At 34.9% G+C, this 18,082-nt stretch overlaps 1 protein-coding gene across 1 annotated transcript; it reads left to right on the top strand.

Annotated features, from left to right (window-relative positions):
* The first annotated feature begins 1,335 nt into the window (after nt 1-1,335).
* LOC109056910 (histo-blood group ABO system transferase-like) lies at nt 1,336-5,121 on the top strand. Its single transcript, XM_042748947.1, has 7 exons — nt 1,336-1,389; nt 2,960-2,994; nt 3,320-3,394; nt 3,522-3,566; nt 3,831-3,863; nt 3,954-4,091; nt 4,411-5,121. The coding sequence occupies exons 1-7, from the start codon at nt 1,336-1,338 to the stop codon at nt 5,099-5,101; spliced, it is 1,071 nt and encodes a 356-aa protein (XP_042604881.1). The 3' UTR covers nt 5,102-5,121.
* Nucleotides 5,122-18,082: the final 12,961 nt, after the last annotated feature.

Below are 18,082 nucleotides of genomic sequence, written 5' to 3'. Positions count from 1 at the left end.
ACCTTTTAAGACCTGCACTTCACATTTCAGCTTTTAATTTTTTTAATTTTTTTTTTTAATTGAAGAGTCAAAAGTACGGATTATTATATTAATTTAAACAATTAGGCTATTATTAATCAATTACTATGTTAAATTACATAAATAGATCTTAGTGTCTTAATTGTTTAGATTTTAATAATGCATTAGCTTTTTGTCGATCCACTGGTTCACATTTAAAAATATGTAGCAAAAATTGCAGACGGGCTTATTGAAAAAGCAAATTCGTTCTCTGCCAGCAGGTGTCATTTTCGGAACTTGCTGTATCCCCGGTAACCGCAGTACAAAGCAGCACATGACTTTGAAACGTGCAGCGCTCATGTTTATTCAGTGAAATCATTTTTGAAAGGTAAAATCAGTACAATGATCTATATTGCAATTCTTGTCTTTCTGTCTCAAAATTTAAGACCTCTTATAATTAAGACTTTCCATGCCATTAATAGTTTACATGGCCTAAAAATTTAAACCATTTAACAGATAGTGGATAAGACTTTTTTAAGGTCCTGCAGAACAGCTATTAGAACATTTGAAATTTTAGACAAGTGCAACTCTGGCATCCCCGTTGTTTGGGAGCAGTGGTGTGATGGCGATTTAAATAACAGATTTCCAAACACTCCAAACATATAACTAGCTTACCCCTTGAACTTGTAAAAAATATAAATAATCTGTTTACCATCTTTGACTGGAAAACTGTTTTCATGGTCAGTTTTTCATTTATTATTTGCGAATGTTTACAGAGTACTACTGTGCTGAAACTAATACGGGGAGCAGCTGGAAACTAGCAACCTGTCCTGGTTGGAGATAGTATTAACATTATAAACCGAAAGCAATCTTTATGTGACTTTTCAAATATTTTAAAATTGAATGTTTACAGAGCTCACGCCAAAGGGGAAAATGATCCATTTCGGGTCACACCGTACTAAAAGACAGCTTCACTGCGGGTCCCCGTGTACGCCAGATTTTTCCGTTTCCCCTTATAAGTAAAAAATATAAATAATCTGTTTTCTTTGACTGGAACAATGAACCTACTGCAGGCTCACGGCCGTTAGATAATGGGGACGGCCATTCGGCAAAACCTTCTGCGTTTGAGATAGTATGAACATTATAAACCGGCAATCTTTACGTGAAACTCCCATTCTCAAATATTTTCAAATTGATCACTCCTGGCTAAAAATGATCCATACTAAAAGACACTGCGGGCCGTGTACGCCAGTTTCCGTTTCTTATAAGCAAATAGATTCTTTCCCCCCTTTTGTCACACTTTCTTTGATGATGAACCGGCAGGCTCACGGCCGTTAGATGGACGGCCATTCTGGACTTCTCCAGAATGTCCAGATGGCCAGTCTGCCCCTGGTTACAATGGTTCTGTTATAGTTTTATCCGCTTTAAAATGTGCGTGTGTCCCGACCAGAGTATGTGAGTGGAGTGGAGTGGAGTTGATTGGGATTATTTTGCCGTTTTAAATTTTGGGTTTTTATAATCACTCTGCTCCAGCTCCGCTCTGGGTTCACCATTTCCTGCTTCTCGCTCCACTCCGCAGCACAGACACACCACTCCGCATTCACTCCACGTTTTAAGTAATTAAGTATGTTTGAAATACCACAGTTCAACTTCTGTTCATAACGTATATTAAAAAATAGACAAAATACCAGTTTCAAAGTGGCTTATTGGAACACGTGTGAATTTTTTTTCCTACCACATGACAAGCTAATAACATGTCCGCATTAAAAGCTATAATTGTTGCTTTTTGCAGTGAAAATTTAGTTTGTGATGAAATGTTTTCATCAGTTATATTACCTATGGATCGATGCATTTTTTACAGATTTCTGCTCATGAGAAATCGGATACAGATGAAGTAGCACTCTCTGTAAGATTACATTCGTTTGTAACATCAACGTAAATAAATGAGCAATTTGTTCCGCTTTAAATTCAAAATAAAATATTGTAGCAAAAAACAATTTTCAAAATGATGTTTTATTTATTATTTTAACTCATCCTGCGGGCCGGATTGGACACCTCTGTGGGCCGTATTCGGCCCGCGGGCCATATGTTTGACACCCCTGCTTTAAGGGGATACGACCATGAGCCTAGCGTTATACTAAAAAAGTCTTGGCCTGTCACACAGGGGTTACCGCAGGCTTTGCATGAGCATGCTAAAGGAAATGTCTCAACAGACACCTAGTAGCAACACCCTGTTAAAGTAGGTATCCAGAGGATACACAGGTGGAGTGGTGCCCAAGGGGGAACCGGGGCTTTAACTAACTCAAGAAAGGGCATGAAGCTGCTGCACAAAGCCCTCACCATACAGGATTTTAGAAAGAACACAAAGCTCTAGCGTGCGAACTTACCACAGTGTGGATTTTAGAAAGTGTACAAAGACTTCACGTGCACACTTACCATAACATGTATTTAAAGATACCGTTCTAAGGGTCCCTCATGGCACTCTGAAAGAGCAGCCCATAGATGGAAATGGTGCATTCAAGAAAAATATGTTTGAGAAGTCATCATCTTGATCTAAGGTTTAATGCTGGAATGGCTAGCAGTAAATATCTAGCTGAGAGAGCAAAGACCCAGCTATCAATCGAGAGGGGGGCTCAACCTACAACACTCGCCATAATGTAGGAATAGAGATCGCTCTTACCACTGAAATGCACACTTCAAACAAAACAGTCAGTGAATACGAAGAAAAGGATGACATATTCTCCCGTTGCCTATTTATACTATAATCACACCGGTAGTGATGTCATGAACTGTTGCCGGCCAACGTGTGGTTGGTGTTTTTGAATGTGTGCTTCAGACAAGGGTCACAACAAGCCGTTCCATATAGTGACCCCTAGAGGACGCAGTTTGAAGTTCCCTTGAAAGGGAGCTCTTGATTTGAGAAGTTTGTATTACTGAATTATTTATTTTTTACTGTTTTAAGTGCAATCAGCAGATAACAGAACAAGGCGTCATCAAGTGAGTAATGATGTGCATATGTAGTATTTATGTACATGCTCATGTTCAAAAACACAAGCACACCCTGTTTTATTTTTCTTTATTTTTCAATGTTTTATTGATATTGTGAGTGTACACATAAAAGTAGACCCCTTACAGATTTAAATGCTGTATTACTCTTATATGTATGATCAAGTATGAAGGAGCATTTTAAATTCTTTTCACTGTTATCCTACAACTAAAGTAGACGCTTAACAGATTTAAATGCTGTATTACTCTTATATGTATGATCAAGTATGAAAGAGCATTTTAAATTCTTTTCACTGTTATCATTAAAATCTGCAAGTGGTGACACCGGTGCAACAGTCGACCCCAGGAAGTTAAGATACAATCAGCAGATAACAGAACAAGGCATCACCAAGTGAGTAATAATGTGCATAAGCATACACACACATGCTAGTATTTATGTACATGCTCATGTTCAAAAACACAAGCACACACACGTCATAATCTAATTCAGATTTGTAAGAGTTTGACTTTGTTATCAGCCTAGAATGGAAGCAAAATACCTTTGGGTTGCACTCATCACCAGGGTAAGTAAAACTTCATCTTCTTAAAAGTGACTTTATTTTTAAGCTGATCCATAGTTAATGAGGACTAATGCTTAGGACAAAAACATTCTTGGTTTATGTTTGTTTTTGTGGAGCTGATCAGATGACCAGTGAGAACGAGTTAAACGATGATTCTTCAGCTCATAGTTGGAAATAATAAAAAAACTAGGAAACCCATGTTTTTAAATCGACTCTTTGAACAAATGAAATGTCTGTTGTTCTTTCTGCTCATTCATTTTATAACAGGTTGTTGTACAACCAGCCGAGTGCGTTGGTAGGGTGAGTATTATTTTTTTAGTGTCAACCTGTTATAGCCCATTTCCACTCCCGAATGGAATGATTTACAGTGTTGTATGTGTGTTTTTAAAGAAGTCGGACAGACGTTGCTTCGGTGACTTCATGGTCAGCTCCAATCATTTGGGAGGGAACCTTTGACTCCACACTGATTGACTCCATCTACAAACAACAGAATCTCACCATAGCAACCACTGTCTTCGCTTTGGGAAAGTAAGCCTTCGTGATACCTCTTTTCTTGTATTGTATTGTACATTTGTTTCCCCTCCTCTGTTTTTCCTTGTTTCTGGAAATATTAATAAGTAAAGGATAAATTAACCATACACTCTAAAAAATGCAGGGTAAAATATGGACAAAACCTGCAATTGGGTCGTTTTGATTCAGCGGTTGGGTTGCTGGGTAAAATATGGGCAATTGTCGAAACTACCCGGTTGCCCATTTGTCCATATTTCAACCAGCACTGGGTTGTATTTAACCCAGCATTTTTCAGAGTGTAATATATCTCCCTGTATTTTTTTTCTCTGTTTGTTAGATACGTGGGTTTTGTCAAAGATTTTCTGGAGTCAGCAGAGCAGCATTACTTTGTTGGATTTCGAGTGCATTACTACTTGTTTACAGATCAACCAGAATTAGTTCCTGAAGTGAAGATGGGTGAAAACCATAGTTTGACAGTTCGAAAGGTTCAGAGTTTAAACAGATGGCAGGACATCAGTATGGGCAGGATGGAAAAACTGGAAAAACTAATAGAGAATGAACTGGCCAGTAATGCCAACTATATTTTCTGCCTTGACATAGATACAAAGTTCTATGGCCATTGGGGTGTGGAGTCTTTGGGTCGTCTGGTAGGCGTGATACATCCTTGGCTCTTTGATACTTCAAGGGATCGATTCACATATGAGCGTAGACCAAAGTCTCAAGCATACATTCCAGCTGGGGAAGGTGATTATTATTATGCTGGTGCTGCATTTGGTGGCTCATTGGAGAATGTACATAATCTCACCAAAACCTGCAGGGAGCAGATGAGCATTGATGTTGCAAACTCCATTGAGGCGGTATGGCAAGAGGAGTCTCACTTAAACAAGTATTTCCTTTTGAACAAACCTAGTAAACTGCTCTCTCCTGAATATATGTGGCGGGACATCAATGAAAGTGCAGCCCAAATAAAAATTGTTCGCTTCACTAATGTACCTAAAATCTATGCTGAAGTTCGTCCAAACCTGTAGCAACTGTTGCCAGTTACACTGAAATGTCTATGCTGAAGTTCGTCCAAACCTGTAGCAACTGTTGCCAGTTACCCTGAAATGAGCACAATGTGGCATCAGATCTGTAAACCAAGAAATGGATAATCGCAGACATATACAGATGTTTAAACCTGTAGCAACTGTTGCCAGTTACACTGAAATGAGCACAATGTGGCATCAGAAACATAATCAGCCAAAAAAAATTTTAATAAACACTCACAATATGAACTTTTTAAACTTTTTGCAATACACTTTATTATGTAACCAAACGCAATTTATGTGTATTGAAAACACTGATAACCTTTTGTTTTACCACTTTTATGAAGAGAGTTGAGGGAGAACGTTTAGGGAGCTACAAGGTCTGAAGATAAAACCAATTGTAAACTTTATATTTTCTGGGTACTATTGCAAAAACATAACATACCTTTTTGTATGTTTGGGTATACAAACACGTGTGACACATGACATTTTGACACTAAAAATATGTATGCATACATTTAGAAACATCAAAATCTTGTGTTATAAGTATAAATATATTATGTTATAAATATATTATGATTCCTTTGAATTGTATTTGTTTATATTTGTATAAATATAAATGTATTTATGAATATACAATTTGAACATGAATAAAGACATTAACTATTGTATCGATAATAACACACTAAACTGAGCTGGATGATGACACCACTGAATCAATGATTAACTGACTTTAACAAAGAAAAAGAAAATCAGTTTACTATTGTCCTCTTGAATTAACGATACACTATTTTCCTGTTTACCGCTTGGACACCATCAGTATTGTATAAAGCGCTATTATAAATAAAGCTGACTTTACTAAACATAACAGCTTTTTGACAATATATGCAGTAGCAATAATCTTTCTTTATTCTTTCGGGCAAAGAATTAGCTTGGGTTCAACTGTTTATTGGATGCTCTTGTACAAAACAGAAACAAATAAAGTCTGGTGAAAAAAACTGTTGCTCCAACTTTTTTTCTTCTTTTTCTTTCTTAAAGGGGACACCAAAAATTAAAAGGTGATTAAAGACAGTACAATAATAAAACAGAGCAAACCATTGCAGAATAAACATATACATTTACATTTACATTTAATCATTTAGCTGATTGTTTTGTCAGGAGAGGGTGATTGAGGATTTTGCAATAATAAATCAGATCAACAAGAGAACAACAACAGTATACAAGTGCCATGACAAGTCTCAAACATAAGACATATTTTGGAGATGGGTTGATTTAGTGTGCTGCTTTTCATCTGAAAACATACTGCAAACATTTCCATTAGAGTCAGGCATTGTCTTGATTATGCGACTTATCCTTCTGAGGTGAATCCACAATCAGGAAAATACAGGGTTGTTGTTTTTAATCATTTAGCAGATGCTTTTATCCAAAGCGATATACAGAAGGACCAATTTTACGTTGTGTATTTATATGTAGAACTGTAAATATCCAAATCATAGTTCAGTAAGCTTCCCATCAGTGGTGGAAAGAGTGCTGAAACTTTGTACTTACAGTAAGTACAAGGTACATTGCTGAAATACACAATTACAAGTAAAAGTACTGGTGTCAAACCAGTACTTTAGTAAAAGTACTCCTCTCAAAAACTACTCAGAGTACTAGTTACTTGTTAGCTGGCGATATTTAATGAATTAACAAAAAAATATCTATGTGACAGTCGAGGTCCACAACTATTGACTTTGTTCTAACTCACCCGACTTGTGTGTGTGTGAAGGTGATGCAGGGTTGCCAGGTTTTCACAACAAAACCAGCCCAATTGCTACTTAAAACTAGCCCAAAACTAGCCTAATCACGTTTCTAGGGGGGTTCCCCAGTAAGAATTGCATTCCAGGGGGTAACATACACGTTTTTTGGTGGGGTTCCTCCGGTTATATATAAATATCACGTTATTAGGATCGCTTCAACCCGCGACAACAGTGTTAAAGTAGCCAAGTTCCACAGGAAAACCACGGACCACGAACACTGAGGTGATGTAAAAGAGGAAAGGACGCATTTGGACCAAAGCACTGTGAGTCAAGGGAGGGGGAGACTCAAAATGTTTCTGTACTTAAAATGCATTTTTGCCCTATTTGTTTAGTTTTACTACTTACACAATTATATAAAGTATAAAACATTGTTATTTGCAATGAGCAGCGTGGTTTTTAATCATATTCTAAGGGGACAACCCTCAGATGGGGGGGCCTGTGTGGGTGGGTGGACTTCGTGTTTATTCGCTTTAATCGACAGGAGGCAGATGCGTGTCAAACTCACTGTCAGAGAGGAAAGAGAGACGCAGCTTGTGTAATGGAACCATGTCAGATATTTCAGTATCTGTATCAAAATATAGATGATAACACTACCAAGTTTATTTCTCCCAACTCTGAGTCCATAAATTACGCTGAGCTCCCTCACTGTCAGATCAGGGGCAAGTTCAAGCTCAGACCAGTGCACAAAGTTTTGCTACGGTTTTCGTAGCAAATTTAAAATTGGAGGTACCACTTCCAGACCACTTCTGGGAAAGCATTCTTTAGACGGCTGAAATTAAGTTCAACCTGTTCCAGAACGATGGGAAGAAAAAAGTATGGAGAAGGCTTGGAACAGCTCATGATCCAAAGCATACAACATCATCTGTGACACATGGTGGAGCAGTGTGATGCATGAGCATGCATGGTTTTCAGTGGCACTGGGTTACTGATGTTTATTGATGATGTGACTGAAGACAAAATCAGCCACAAGAGTTCTGAAGTGTATAGGGATATACTGTCTGCCCAGATTCAGTCAAATGCAGCAAAGTTGATTGGGTGGCGCTTCATAAATGGAATATACATACAGTAAAATATTACATACAGTAAAATCAACCCAGGAGTTGTTGAAGGTAAAAAAGTGGAATATTCTGCAATGGCTAAGTCAATCTCCTGATTTCAACCCGATTGAGCCTAAATAATAAAAACTGTGCCAGTGAACAAATATATATGGACCTGACTGTATCAGAGATAAAAAAAATTAAATTAACACAACTGAATTGAAAATAACTGAATTATTAGATTTAATCTGTAAAATTTAAACTGCCCCATATTAATTTAAATTGTATAACTATAATGGTGGCGAAGCCATTTTTGCCCATGATAGCCGGTAAATTATATAAAATTATACAGAGGAAAAAACATGCTCACTACTTGTTATTCAGATGAACCGGAACTGCCTTTATTTGCATATGTCCTTTTCTGGAAGACAGGTCACATGACATGAGCATTGTGAGGACACACGCAAGTTAACATATAAACCACACACTCTTATTTCATGATACAATGTTGTGTTTATTTCACTAAACAATTTGCTTTATACATTTAGTTTGACAGCATTACTTTAAAGACAGTAAACTTTCGTTTGACATTTAGTGAAGTAGTCTATATTTATTCTGCTTTAAAAGTACGTTTCAAAGTGTCTGTACTTTATCAGTGTTTTTCATTAGAAAACTTTTACTTCACATCATTCCAAAGCATAATAGTGTACTTTTTACTGCACTACGTTTCATATTAATTATAATTTAATACTTAATTACTTTAGAAATCTAGTATTTCTTAGTCAAGTGAAAGTAGTTTAAAGTTTTATTTTATGTACTAGAAAGTACTACATTTTTAATGTGCTTAAGTGTTAAAGGTACAATAAATAAATAAACTTTTATTTATGAAATGTAATGCAGTAAAAAGTATGACATGCTTTTGAATGAAGTGAAGTAAAAGTTTTTCAAAGAAAAACACAGATACTTTTTAAATTTATTTGAGTAAAGTAAAAATACTTAATCACTAGTGTCCACATTTGCTCCTTTTTCTGATATTTAGGCTACTGCTCTTTTTATTTTACTAAATTCGAGTACTGGATATGTTGGAAAATATGGCACAAGCGAATCATCACTCTATCATACCTGATGACACTGATTTAATAAGATAATCTTGTACCATTCTGATGTAAAAATACAAAGAGGAAAAAATATATATATTCCATTTTTTGGTATAAGCATCAAGAAGTATTATGGGGGGGGGGGTTATTATGAATAATAAATTAAATCATAAAACTTCGACATTAAAGTGAAAAAATAATAATAATAATATAATGTTGTGTAATATATCTAATTATAAGTACTTGATTTTTGGAATCTGATTACACTATCCAGATTACATGTAATCAGTTACTACCCAACACTGATTGTGAAGACCTTAAAGAAAGTTACTTTTGCACCAGGTTTTTGTGTTTAAGGATCTAACGAACTTTTTGTAACATTTGAATTTTTACTTTAGTTCAATATTTTGTCATTACAACATTTTAATGTCATTTTCGCTAGCAACTGCAATTGGATGTACCGTAAATTGTAATCCTTATTTCACTGTTATCCCACCGGTCACTATTGTGACCATCAACATGTTTACTCATTCTATAACCACACTTAACAAAACTAAATATATGTGAATGCATATATTAACACTAAACACCCTAAAAACCATGTGTACCAAAAACTTTGTCGTATCTTTATGTTAACATACTTTACTAGCCTTTAGTTTTGGAGCTTTGCTGCAGTGATCATCTTCTCAAGGTGCAAACAGGAAACAAGCTGCTCTGGTCATGTGACAATTTGCACTAATCATGTGAAACTGCACATATTTACTTGAGACCCTTTATTTTTTTTTTTCATATTTGCAGGAAGTGCACTAAAACGTCAGTCAGTAAGGTTGTTAGAGCTTTATAAATGAAAACCTTTTTTACAGTCCTGTGACCGGTGGGATTTTAATGCTCATTGAGATGTTGTTCTCTTAATTGATTTTTATATCTGATATAATGTTTGATTTTTATATCTGATATCATGTGATTATGTGTTTAAATTATGCATGTATATTCACAAAATCTACAACTGGGGGAAAGAAACCATCACAGAATTTGTAATGGTTCTGGTTATAATGGGAATTATTGGTTTTAAAGGAAAATGTAATGGTCACTGTGGGTCTCTGCTGGTAATTTGTAGCTTTTTATTGGTGAGTTGTTAAAACTACTGAATTCTAAAGGAATATGTCCCAAGACATACTACTGCAAACCTTTTATTATTATTATTATTATTAATTATTGGTTTTAATGGTTAATAGTTGATTATTTGTAATGTTTGTAATAGTATTTCTAGTGGAAATCATTAGAATTCCATGTCTGTGTGAGATGTGATTGTTGTCATATTTCAAAAAAAAAAAAAAAAAAGAACAAAATCTAAAATTTGAATGTGTAGTGGAAACCATTAGAATGTCAGTGATGGTTTCTATGTTTGTTTGTTTTTTAATGAATGGATGAATGAATGAATGAATGAATAAAATATGTAGCCTATAGTAGATTTACTCATTTAAAGTTGTTGTAATTATTTATATAAATGGCATGTGGTGGTGTTAATGAGGAGGCAGTTTTTATATATAGCTTATATAATATTCATGTCCCTGTTACACTTAATGCTGTCACATTATTTTGGTTAAATTAAAAAAAATTAAAGTTGTAAAAATTATTTTTATTTTTTGTTTTTTTTGTATTTGTAATTATAATTTTAATTTTGATTTTGTTTTATTTTTTTTTTTTTTTTTTTAATAATTAATGGAGGTAATAATTTTTACAATATTTTGGAAACATTTTACAATAAGGTTTCATTAGTTAAAATTAGTTAGCTATTTTAGTTAACATGAACTAAGAATGAACAATGCCTCTATATTACTCATCATCTGTTCTCTACACAGCCTATTCGCTGTTTGTCTGTATGCAAGTTTCTAATGTTGTTATATTTTATATATATTCATTCATACAGTATTGTCTTGTTATAAGATATGTTTGGGATTGGTAAGTGTGGTCTGTTTATTTTTTGGAAATTCATCTGCATTGTTAATCCTTCTGATCTTTTATTTTTTAAAAATCACAAAAAATGTATCCTTTCATTGGATAATAAGAATTTAAAATGGGGGGAAATATCATTATGGAATAAATGTTTTTCTCTAATACACATTGGCCACAATTAATGGCACCCTTTTATTGAATTCTTTTTTAAACCTCCATTTGCCAGTTTAACAGCTCTAAATGTTCTCCTATAATGCCTGATGAGGTCAGAGAACACCTGACAAGAGATCAGAGACCATTTCCTTCATCCAGAATCACTTCAGACCCTTTAGATTCCCAGCTCCATGTTGGTGCTTCTTCTCTTCAGTTCACTCCTCTCATTTTCTGTAGGGTGCAGGTCAGGGAACTGGGATGACCATAGCAGAAGCTTGGTTTTGAGCTCAGTGACCCATTTCTGTGTTGTTTTTGAGGTTTGTGTTTGGATAATTGTACCACTGGAAGATCCAAACGTGGTCCATTATAAGATTTCTAACAGAGTCAGTCACTTACTGATTTTTTATCTGTTGGTATTTGATAGAATCCATGATGCCATGTATCTAAACAAGATGTACAGGACCTCCATCAGAAATATAGGCCCACAACATAAAAAATACAGCTGTATATTTCATTGTACACATGGGGTACTTTTTATCCCCATGTTCACCAAACCCATTGTGAGTGTTTGCTGCTATAAAGCTCATTTTTTAGTTTCATCTGATCATAGAAGCCATTCCCATTTGAAGTTCCAGTCGTGTCTGATAACTGAATATGCTTTAGTTTGTTTTTGGATGAGCGAGGAGAATTTTTCTTGTAACCCTCCCAAACAACATGTGGTGATGTAGGTGCTGTTTGACAATTTTTTTTAAGGTTTTCTGAACCCGAGGCTCTTTTTTTTCCTGCAATTTTAACTCTTTTTTTTTTTTCTTTTGTTGTGATGTTGTATTGGATTTCCTCACCATTCATTAGGACGATATAGACACACGTCCTCTTCCAGGCAGTTTAGTAACATTTTCTGGTGGTTGGAAATTCTTAATTATTGCCCTGATGCTGGAAATGGGAATTTTCACTGCTCAAGCTCTTTTCTTAAAGCCACTTCACTAATTTGGGAAGCTCATTTATCTTTTGCTGCACATCAGAAATATATTCTTTGGTTTTTCTCATTGTAATGGATGATTAAGGGAATTTGGGCTTTGTTTTCCCTCCTCTTTATATTTCTGTGAAACAGGAAGCCATGGCTGGATAATTTCATGTTTATAATCACACTGGAGTGCTCAAAATTGTGAATATGAATGGGAATATACTTCAGAGATATTTTACTCATAAGAATTTATAGGGGTGCCAATAATTGTGTCCAACGAGTATTTGAGAAAAACCTTTATTTCATAATGATATTTACCCCCATTTTAATGGTTAAAATAATTCTTAATGATCTAATAATTCTAATAATTCTTATTATCCAATGAAAGGATACATTTTTTGAATTTTTTAAATAAAAGATCAACAGGATTAACAATGCAGATGAATTTTCACAGCCTTCTTTGATCATATTTGCCAAGGGTGCCGATATTTTTGGCCATGACTGTATATATTCATTATGAGTTATTCTTATTATTCCTTATACTATTTTATTACGGTTAATCCCATTGATACTCATATCTATTCTTCTATTGACATAGTATCTCCTTCATTTGACATGTAAAAGGTACATTTTGTTATGCTTAAGCGATGTTTGGAAAGGATGTTAGAAACTTATTTTCTGCAAAAATACTTTTTATATGCAAGGATGTTTGGATATTTGTCTTCTTTTATTTTTGTGGTAATAAGTGTTCTTTTCCAAGAGCTGGTATTTGCAAAGTGATATTTGTTGATTGAAAAGCTCAAAAGATGTAAAAGCACAACGTCATCTGGTACATTTATCTGATATTTTTATCTGGTCTTATCTATGGCACGTCATGACATCACTTTGACTTCAAACAATTTAGGCAGAGAAAAACATGTGCCAGAAAACTTACCTGATGTCTATTGATCAGACATAATATCTGGTGATGTTGTACGGTTAAAAAAATGGCAGCTGTGGTTGCCAGAATTGTACGGTAAAAAACATGTTAGCAATATGATAGGGTTTACGGATTTAACTTAAATTAACAATTAACAATCATATTTCCTGTACTGATGTAATGTTAATATACCAACCTATTGAAGTTCTGAAATCTGTTTTGTACCTATATACTGATAACCATCAAAATCAGGTGGTGATGAGAAAGTCACCTGATGAACCAAAGCTCTCCACAAGCTGAGAAGGCCAATACTAATATATAGATATATATATAGAAGGTGCACAGTGTCATTCACACAAACACTAAACACCATCTTGGTGAGACTCATTAAACTGAAATATGCAATAAACATTGATTTAACAACATTGGACGTAACATACAACCCTAATAAACATAACTGATCAGAAAAAAAAAACTAAGCAGAAACATAGTTATTTCAAAGAAAAAAACATCAAATTTGAAATGCAATGCAGGGAATTCTGGGAACATCAATTTACAGTTTTTTTTTTTTTCAATTCACACAAACACTAAACACCATCATTTTTTCCAAAAAATGGTATTTTACCGTAAAATTGTCTGAAAAGTCTATTACAGTTTTTACCCCTACCCCTGTTAGTACATAATAGGATAACTTACCGTTAACCATTTAACAGGATTTTACTGTAGCATTTTTACTGTTTTTTTACCGTTAAAATCTCTAGTACATATACAGGTGCATCTTAATAAATTAGAATGTCATGGAAAAGTTCATTTATTTCAGTAATTCAACTCAAATTGTGAAACTTGTGTATTAAATAAATTCAATGCACACAAACTGAAGTAGTTTAAGTCTTTGGTTCTTTTAATTGTTATGATTCAGTTATTTTACTGAATTTTACTTTTTTCATCTGCCTGGATCTCACCCTGTATCACCTCTTTGTATCACATAAATAATGCTAAAATGCTCTTTTTTTCAAGCTTAACTTTAATATATTATAATCTGTTAGTGGGATTGGTGATTGTCAGACAGGTGAATGTGGAAAAATGTTGATGTTTAAAAAATGTTTAAAAGTAAAATAATAATAATAATAGGAGAAAATATGTGTCTGACTTTATAATTCTACATAATATAATATGAAAAATAAGTATGATAGTACAATATGAAAAAAAAAAAACAGGACAATGTATAGTTTGGTGTTAATAAAGTTACTGATGGGGCTGTGGAGGCTAGGAGATTTTGGCAATTAAAAAGAAAAAGAAGGATACTCACACCAAGCTAGCTAATATACATTTTATTAGGCCACAAATGCATTTGTACATAAAAAAAAGAAAGAAATTAATTAATTGGATGAATTAAACTTTTTCTTTTTTTTTTTCATTGTAGATGTTTTTTTTTGTTTGTTTTTTTTCAGGCATTGTTGGATACATACTGCAGGAATAGTCAGACTAGGTAGGTTAATCAAAGTATTCAAACAAAAATGAAATCCCCACAGATTAAATATATAAACAGCTAAACACATCAAAGAGTTAAAAAAATATAGGTTAGCATAGGTTGTTAGCTTCTTTTTTGTTTTGCTGTGTGCCTGTAATCAATCAGGCAAAACAGTTAATAGATGATTTATCATACAAACTGTGCATTGTTTTGACACTGCTGCAGTTTATGCTTTAATGCTTAACATCGAAACCTCATTATTTTTCATAATAATAATCCATTTAACAAGTAGCGATTGGAGGAGCATGCACTAATATTTTCAGTTCCATTCATTTGCACGTTGTCTTAAGGACAAGCCCACAATTGGGGAACTCAGGCATCACCCATATAAACAAATATTTCAGGAACCGAATACATTGTGACATTGACTGTTCATTTAATGCTGATGGGTTAAAGATGAATAGACATAAGATGAAAAACCACAAGGCAAAATGTATTTTAACAGTAATTAAATGTAAATTAAATATCACGTTTTCTTTTACACTTTTATTCATGTGACAAACGCTTTTTTCCAAAATGATTCACGTTACATTCACACTTTATTAGATCCGTTGTCTCACTGATGATAATCAAAATGTACTCACGGTATGATGCCATGTTACTTTTACATGATGATTTTATAATACCTGAGCATTTACAGGGACCACTCAAAATATTTTGCCATCATTTATGCCAGTGGTTCCCAATCCTGGTCCTGGAGAACCCCCAACACTGCACGTTTTTGGTCTTTTTTATCTGGCACACACACATCTGAGGTCTTGGAGTCTTCACTAATGAGAGTTGAATAAGGTGTGTTTGAATAGGGAGACATCTAAAATGTGCAGTGTTGGGGGTCCTTCAGGACCAGGATTGGGAACCACAGATTTATGCCAATGAAATTGATTTGATCTTTGCAGAATTTGAAACATCTTCAACAGATATGCTTTTGTCTCATTTGCTCGCAAATCAGCCACCTCCAAGATCAAAGATGGATATATTGTGCATCACAACTCAATAATACTCACCAGTGACAGTAACACTAAAACTCCTTATGATGCTAAATCTGCTTCTGGTGATCTGTAGTTTATAAAGTCCAGAGTCTGTGGTTCTGGTGTTTGTGATGGTCAGAGATCCAGTCTGATTGTCCAGCTTCAGTCTGTCTTTGAATCTCTCATCTGTACAGATCTTACTCTGATCTCCAGTGATTTCAGCGATGAGAGTGTCATTAAAACACCATGTTATTGAATTGTTTTGTTTTTTTATTACGCGAGTGTCTAAAGTGACAGATTCTCCCTCCTTCACTGACTTTCTCTTCATTTCATATTGTTCAGCTTCGTTTAATTGTTTTGTACAAACCAACAGCTACAATATGATCTTTTTACTGAGAGGGGAAAAAAAGAAGAAAACAATTTACACAACATGAAATATCTCTGGATAGAAAAGCCACTTGTTGTGGATATTAAAGTGACTTTCTCTGAGCTAAAAGTCAATGCGGATTAAATAATAGACAGTTAAAACAGATGTCCAGAGAAGTTTATCAGAGATGGTGAGATTACAGCTCCATTATAGCTGAAGTGCAGCTTTTTAATAAATCAAAACTGTATGACTCACCATGAACAGCAACGAGAAAGACCTTGGTCCTTCTGCTTCCGCGGACACCAAAGCGCATGATCAGTAAATCATAAAGTCCAGAGTCTGTGGTTCTGATGTCTCTGATGGTCAGAGATCCAGTCTGATTGTCCAGCTTCAGTCTGTCTCTGAATCTCTCTTTACCTTTATTACACTGAACATCTGTACAGCTGAAACAGGGATATTCACAGATTCTAGCAATGTGACTGCTATTAAAATTCCACTTAATTTTTCTCCCTTGTTTCATTTGAACACCAGTGTGTAGAGTGACTGAATCTCCCTCCATCACTGACACTCCGTCTTTTTTAAAACTGAAAAAACCTGAAGAAGAAGCGAACAGTTAATTATAAGCCAAACAACACTGTACAACGGGTAGGTTTAACACAAATACTTTAGATGGGTTTGTTTGTATAATGTAACACATGCAAACAAACATCAGATTTAATGAACATCATAGACATGAAAAATATCACTCATAATCAGGGGCGTAGCACCAAATTTTGGGCCCTGGGTACAAACCATCTTGCTGGGCCCCCGTACCAAATACCATAGTGATACCAATGGGTGGGGTATTGCATTTTTATCATAAAAAACACTTAAAATGTAAACAAAATAAGCCACACTCTGATTAATATATTTTTGTTTTATTGTCAAAAGTACTACAACTTACTGAGATGACAAAAGGTCTAGCAGGTCCAAACCTGGACTAAATCACATATACTGTAAAGCAGTTCTGAACAATGACCATACCAAATGAGAAAATACTTTGGTCTGAACATTAATAAACACAAACTAAATAATGTCAGTTTTTACTAAATGCCCATTGACAGGTCTTTGCATGCGCAAATTTGCTGATCAGGTCTTTAAAGTCCAGTTTTTTGGCCAACTGACTTTCTACAGAGAGTATGGCAAGTCTGTGGGTAAGTCAGGGGACCAGCAACTGTTTAATTACCAACCTTCTTTAAAATATCTTCTTTTGTGTTTAGCAGAAGAAAGGAAATCATACAGGTTTGGAACAACTTGAGGGAGAGTAAATGATAACAGAATATTCATTTTGGGTGAACTATCCCTTTAAAGTTTAAATGTGTACAATAACAATGTACACATTTTGCTTATTTCCTCTTAACACTTAATTACTAATTACTAAGTGTTAAAACAGGCAATTCCATTTAAAGTTTAAATTTTTTCAATGTCAATTTAACCTCGCTGTCACTACGTTCACCTGGCCATGATGAGGGGCCTGCTGCTGCAGGGTCTGAAACGGAAATATATGGCTTCAAATGGTTGCTAAAATATCCTTTATTGTCACAATACCAGTTTTAAAGTGTAGGCTAAGTACAAGTTAATTGCTGATTATTTGTCGGTTTAAAATAAATGCAGACTATAGAATCACAGGGTACACTAACCGCCAGGGAGCGATTTGTGAAAAAAACAGAGGGGGGGATGCTTTTGAAAAATTTTAAGAAATGTTTTTAATACGACGGAAATTGTATTTAGTGTGATCTCAGTTTAGTAAAAACATTGTAAGCCTACGTTAGGCCTATTAATTGTAATGATTTAATGTCCACGGATATTCAAACAACAAATTACATAGAGAAAGCGAGCAAAGAACACAACAGCTCTTTGAAACTCCGAATCAGTTAAACCATTGCGTCGCAAAATGATTCACTGTTTCGAAGCGCTCCAATCGGATCGCGTATCGCGAATCATTTGATTCAGATCTGGACGTCAGAGCGTGTATCGCGAATCATTTGATTCAGATCTGGACGTCAGAGCGTGTATCGCGAATCATTTGATTCAGATCTGGACGTCGGAGCGTGTATCGCTATGGCGGGTACTCCGTGCCAAAATCAAACATCCGTTATGATCTGGACGTCGGAGCGTGTCGTCTATCCGAACGTCTTGAACTTCAAACGGCTG

Source organism: Cyprinus carpio, chromosome B22 (genome assembly GCF_018340385.1).
Source record: "Cyprinus carpio isolate SPL01 chromosome B22, ASM1834038v1, whole genome shotgun sequence".
Lineage (NCBI taxonomy): Eukaryota > Metazoa > Chordata > Actinopteri > Cypriniformes > Cyprinidae > Cyprinus > Cyprinus carpio.
This window is presented reverse-complemented; position numbering and strand designations above follow the sequence as displayed.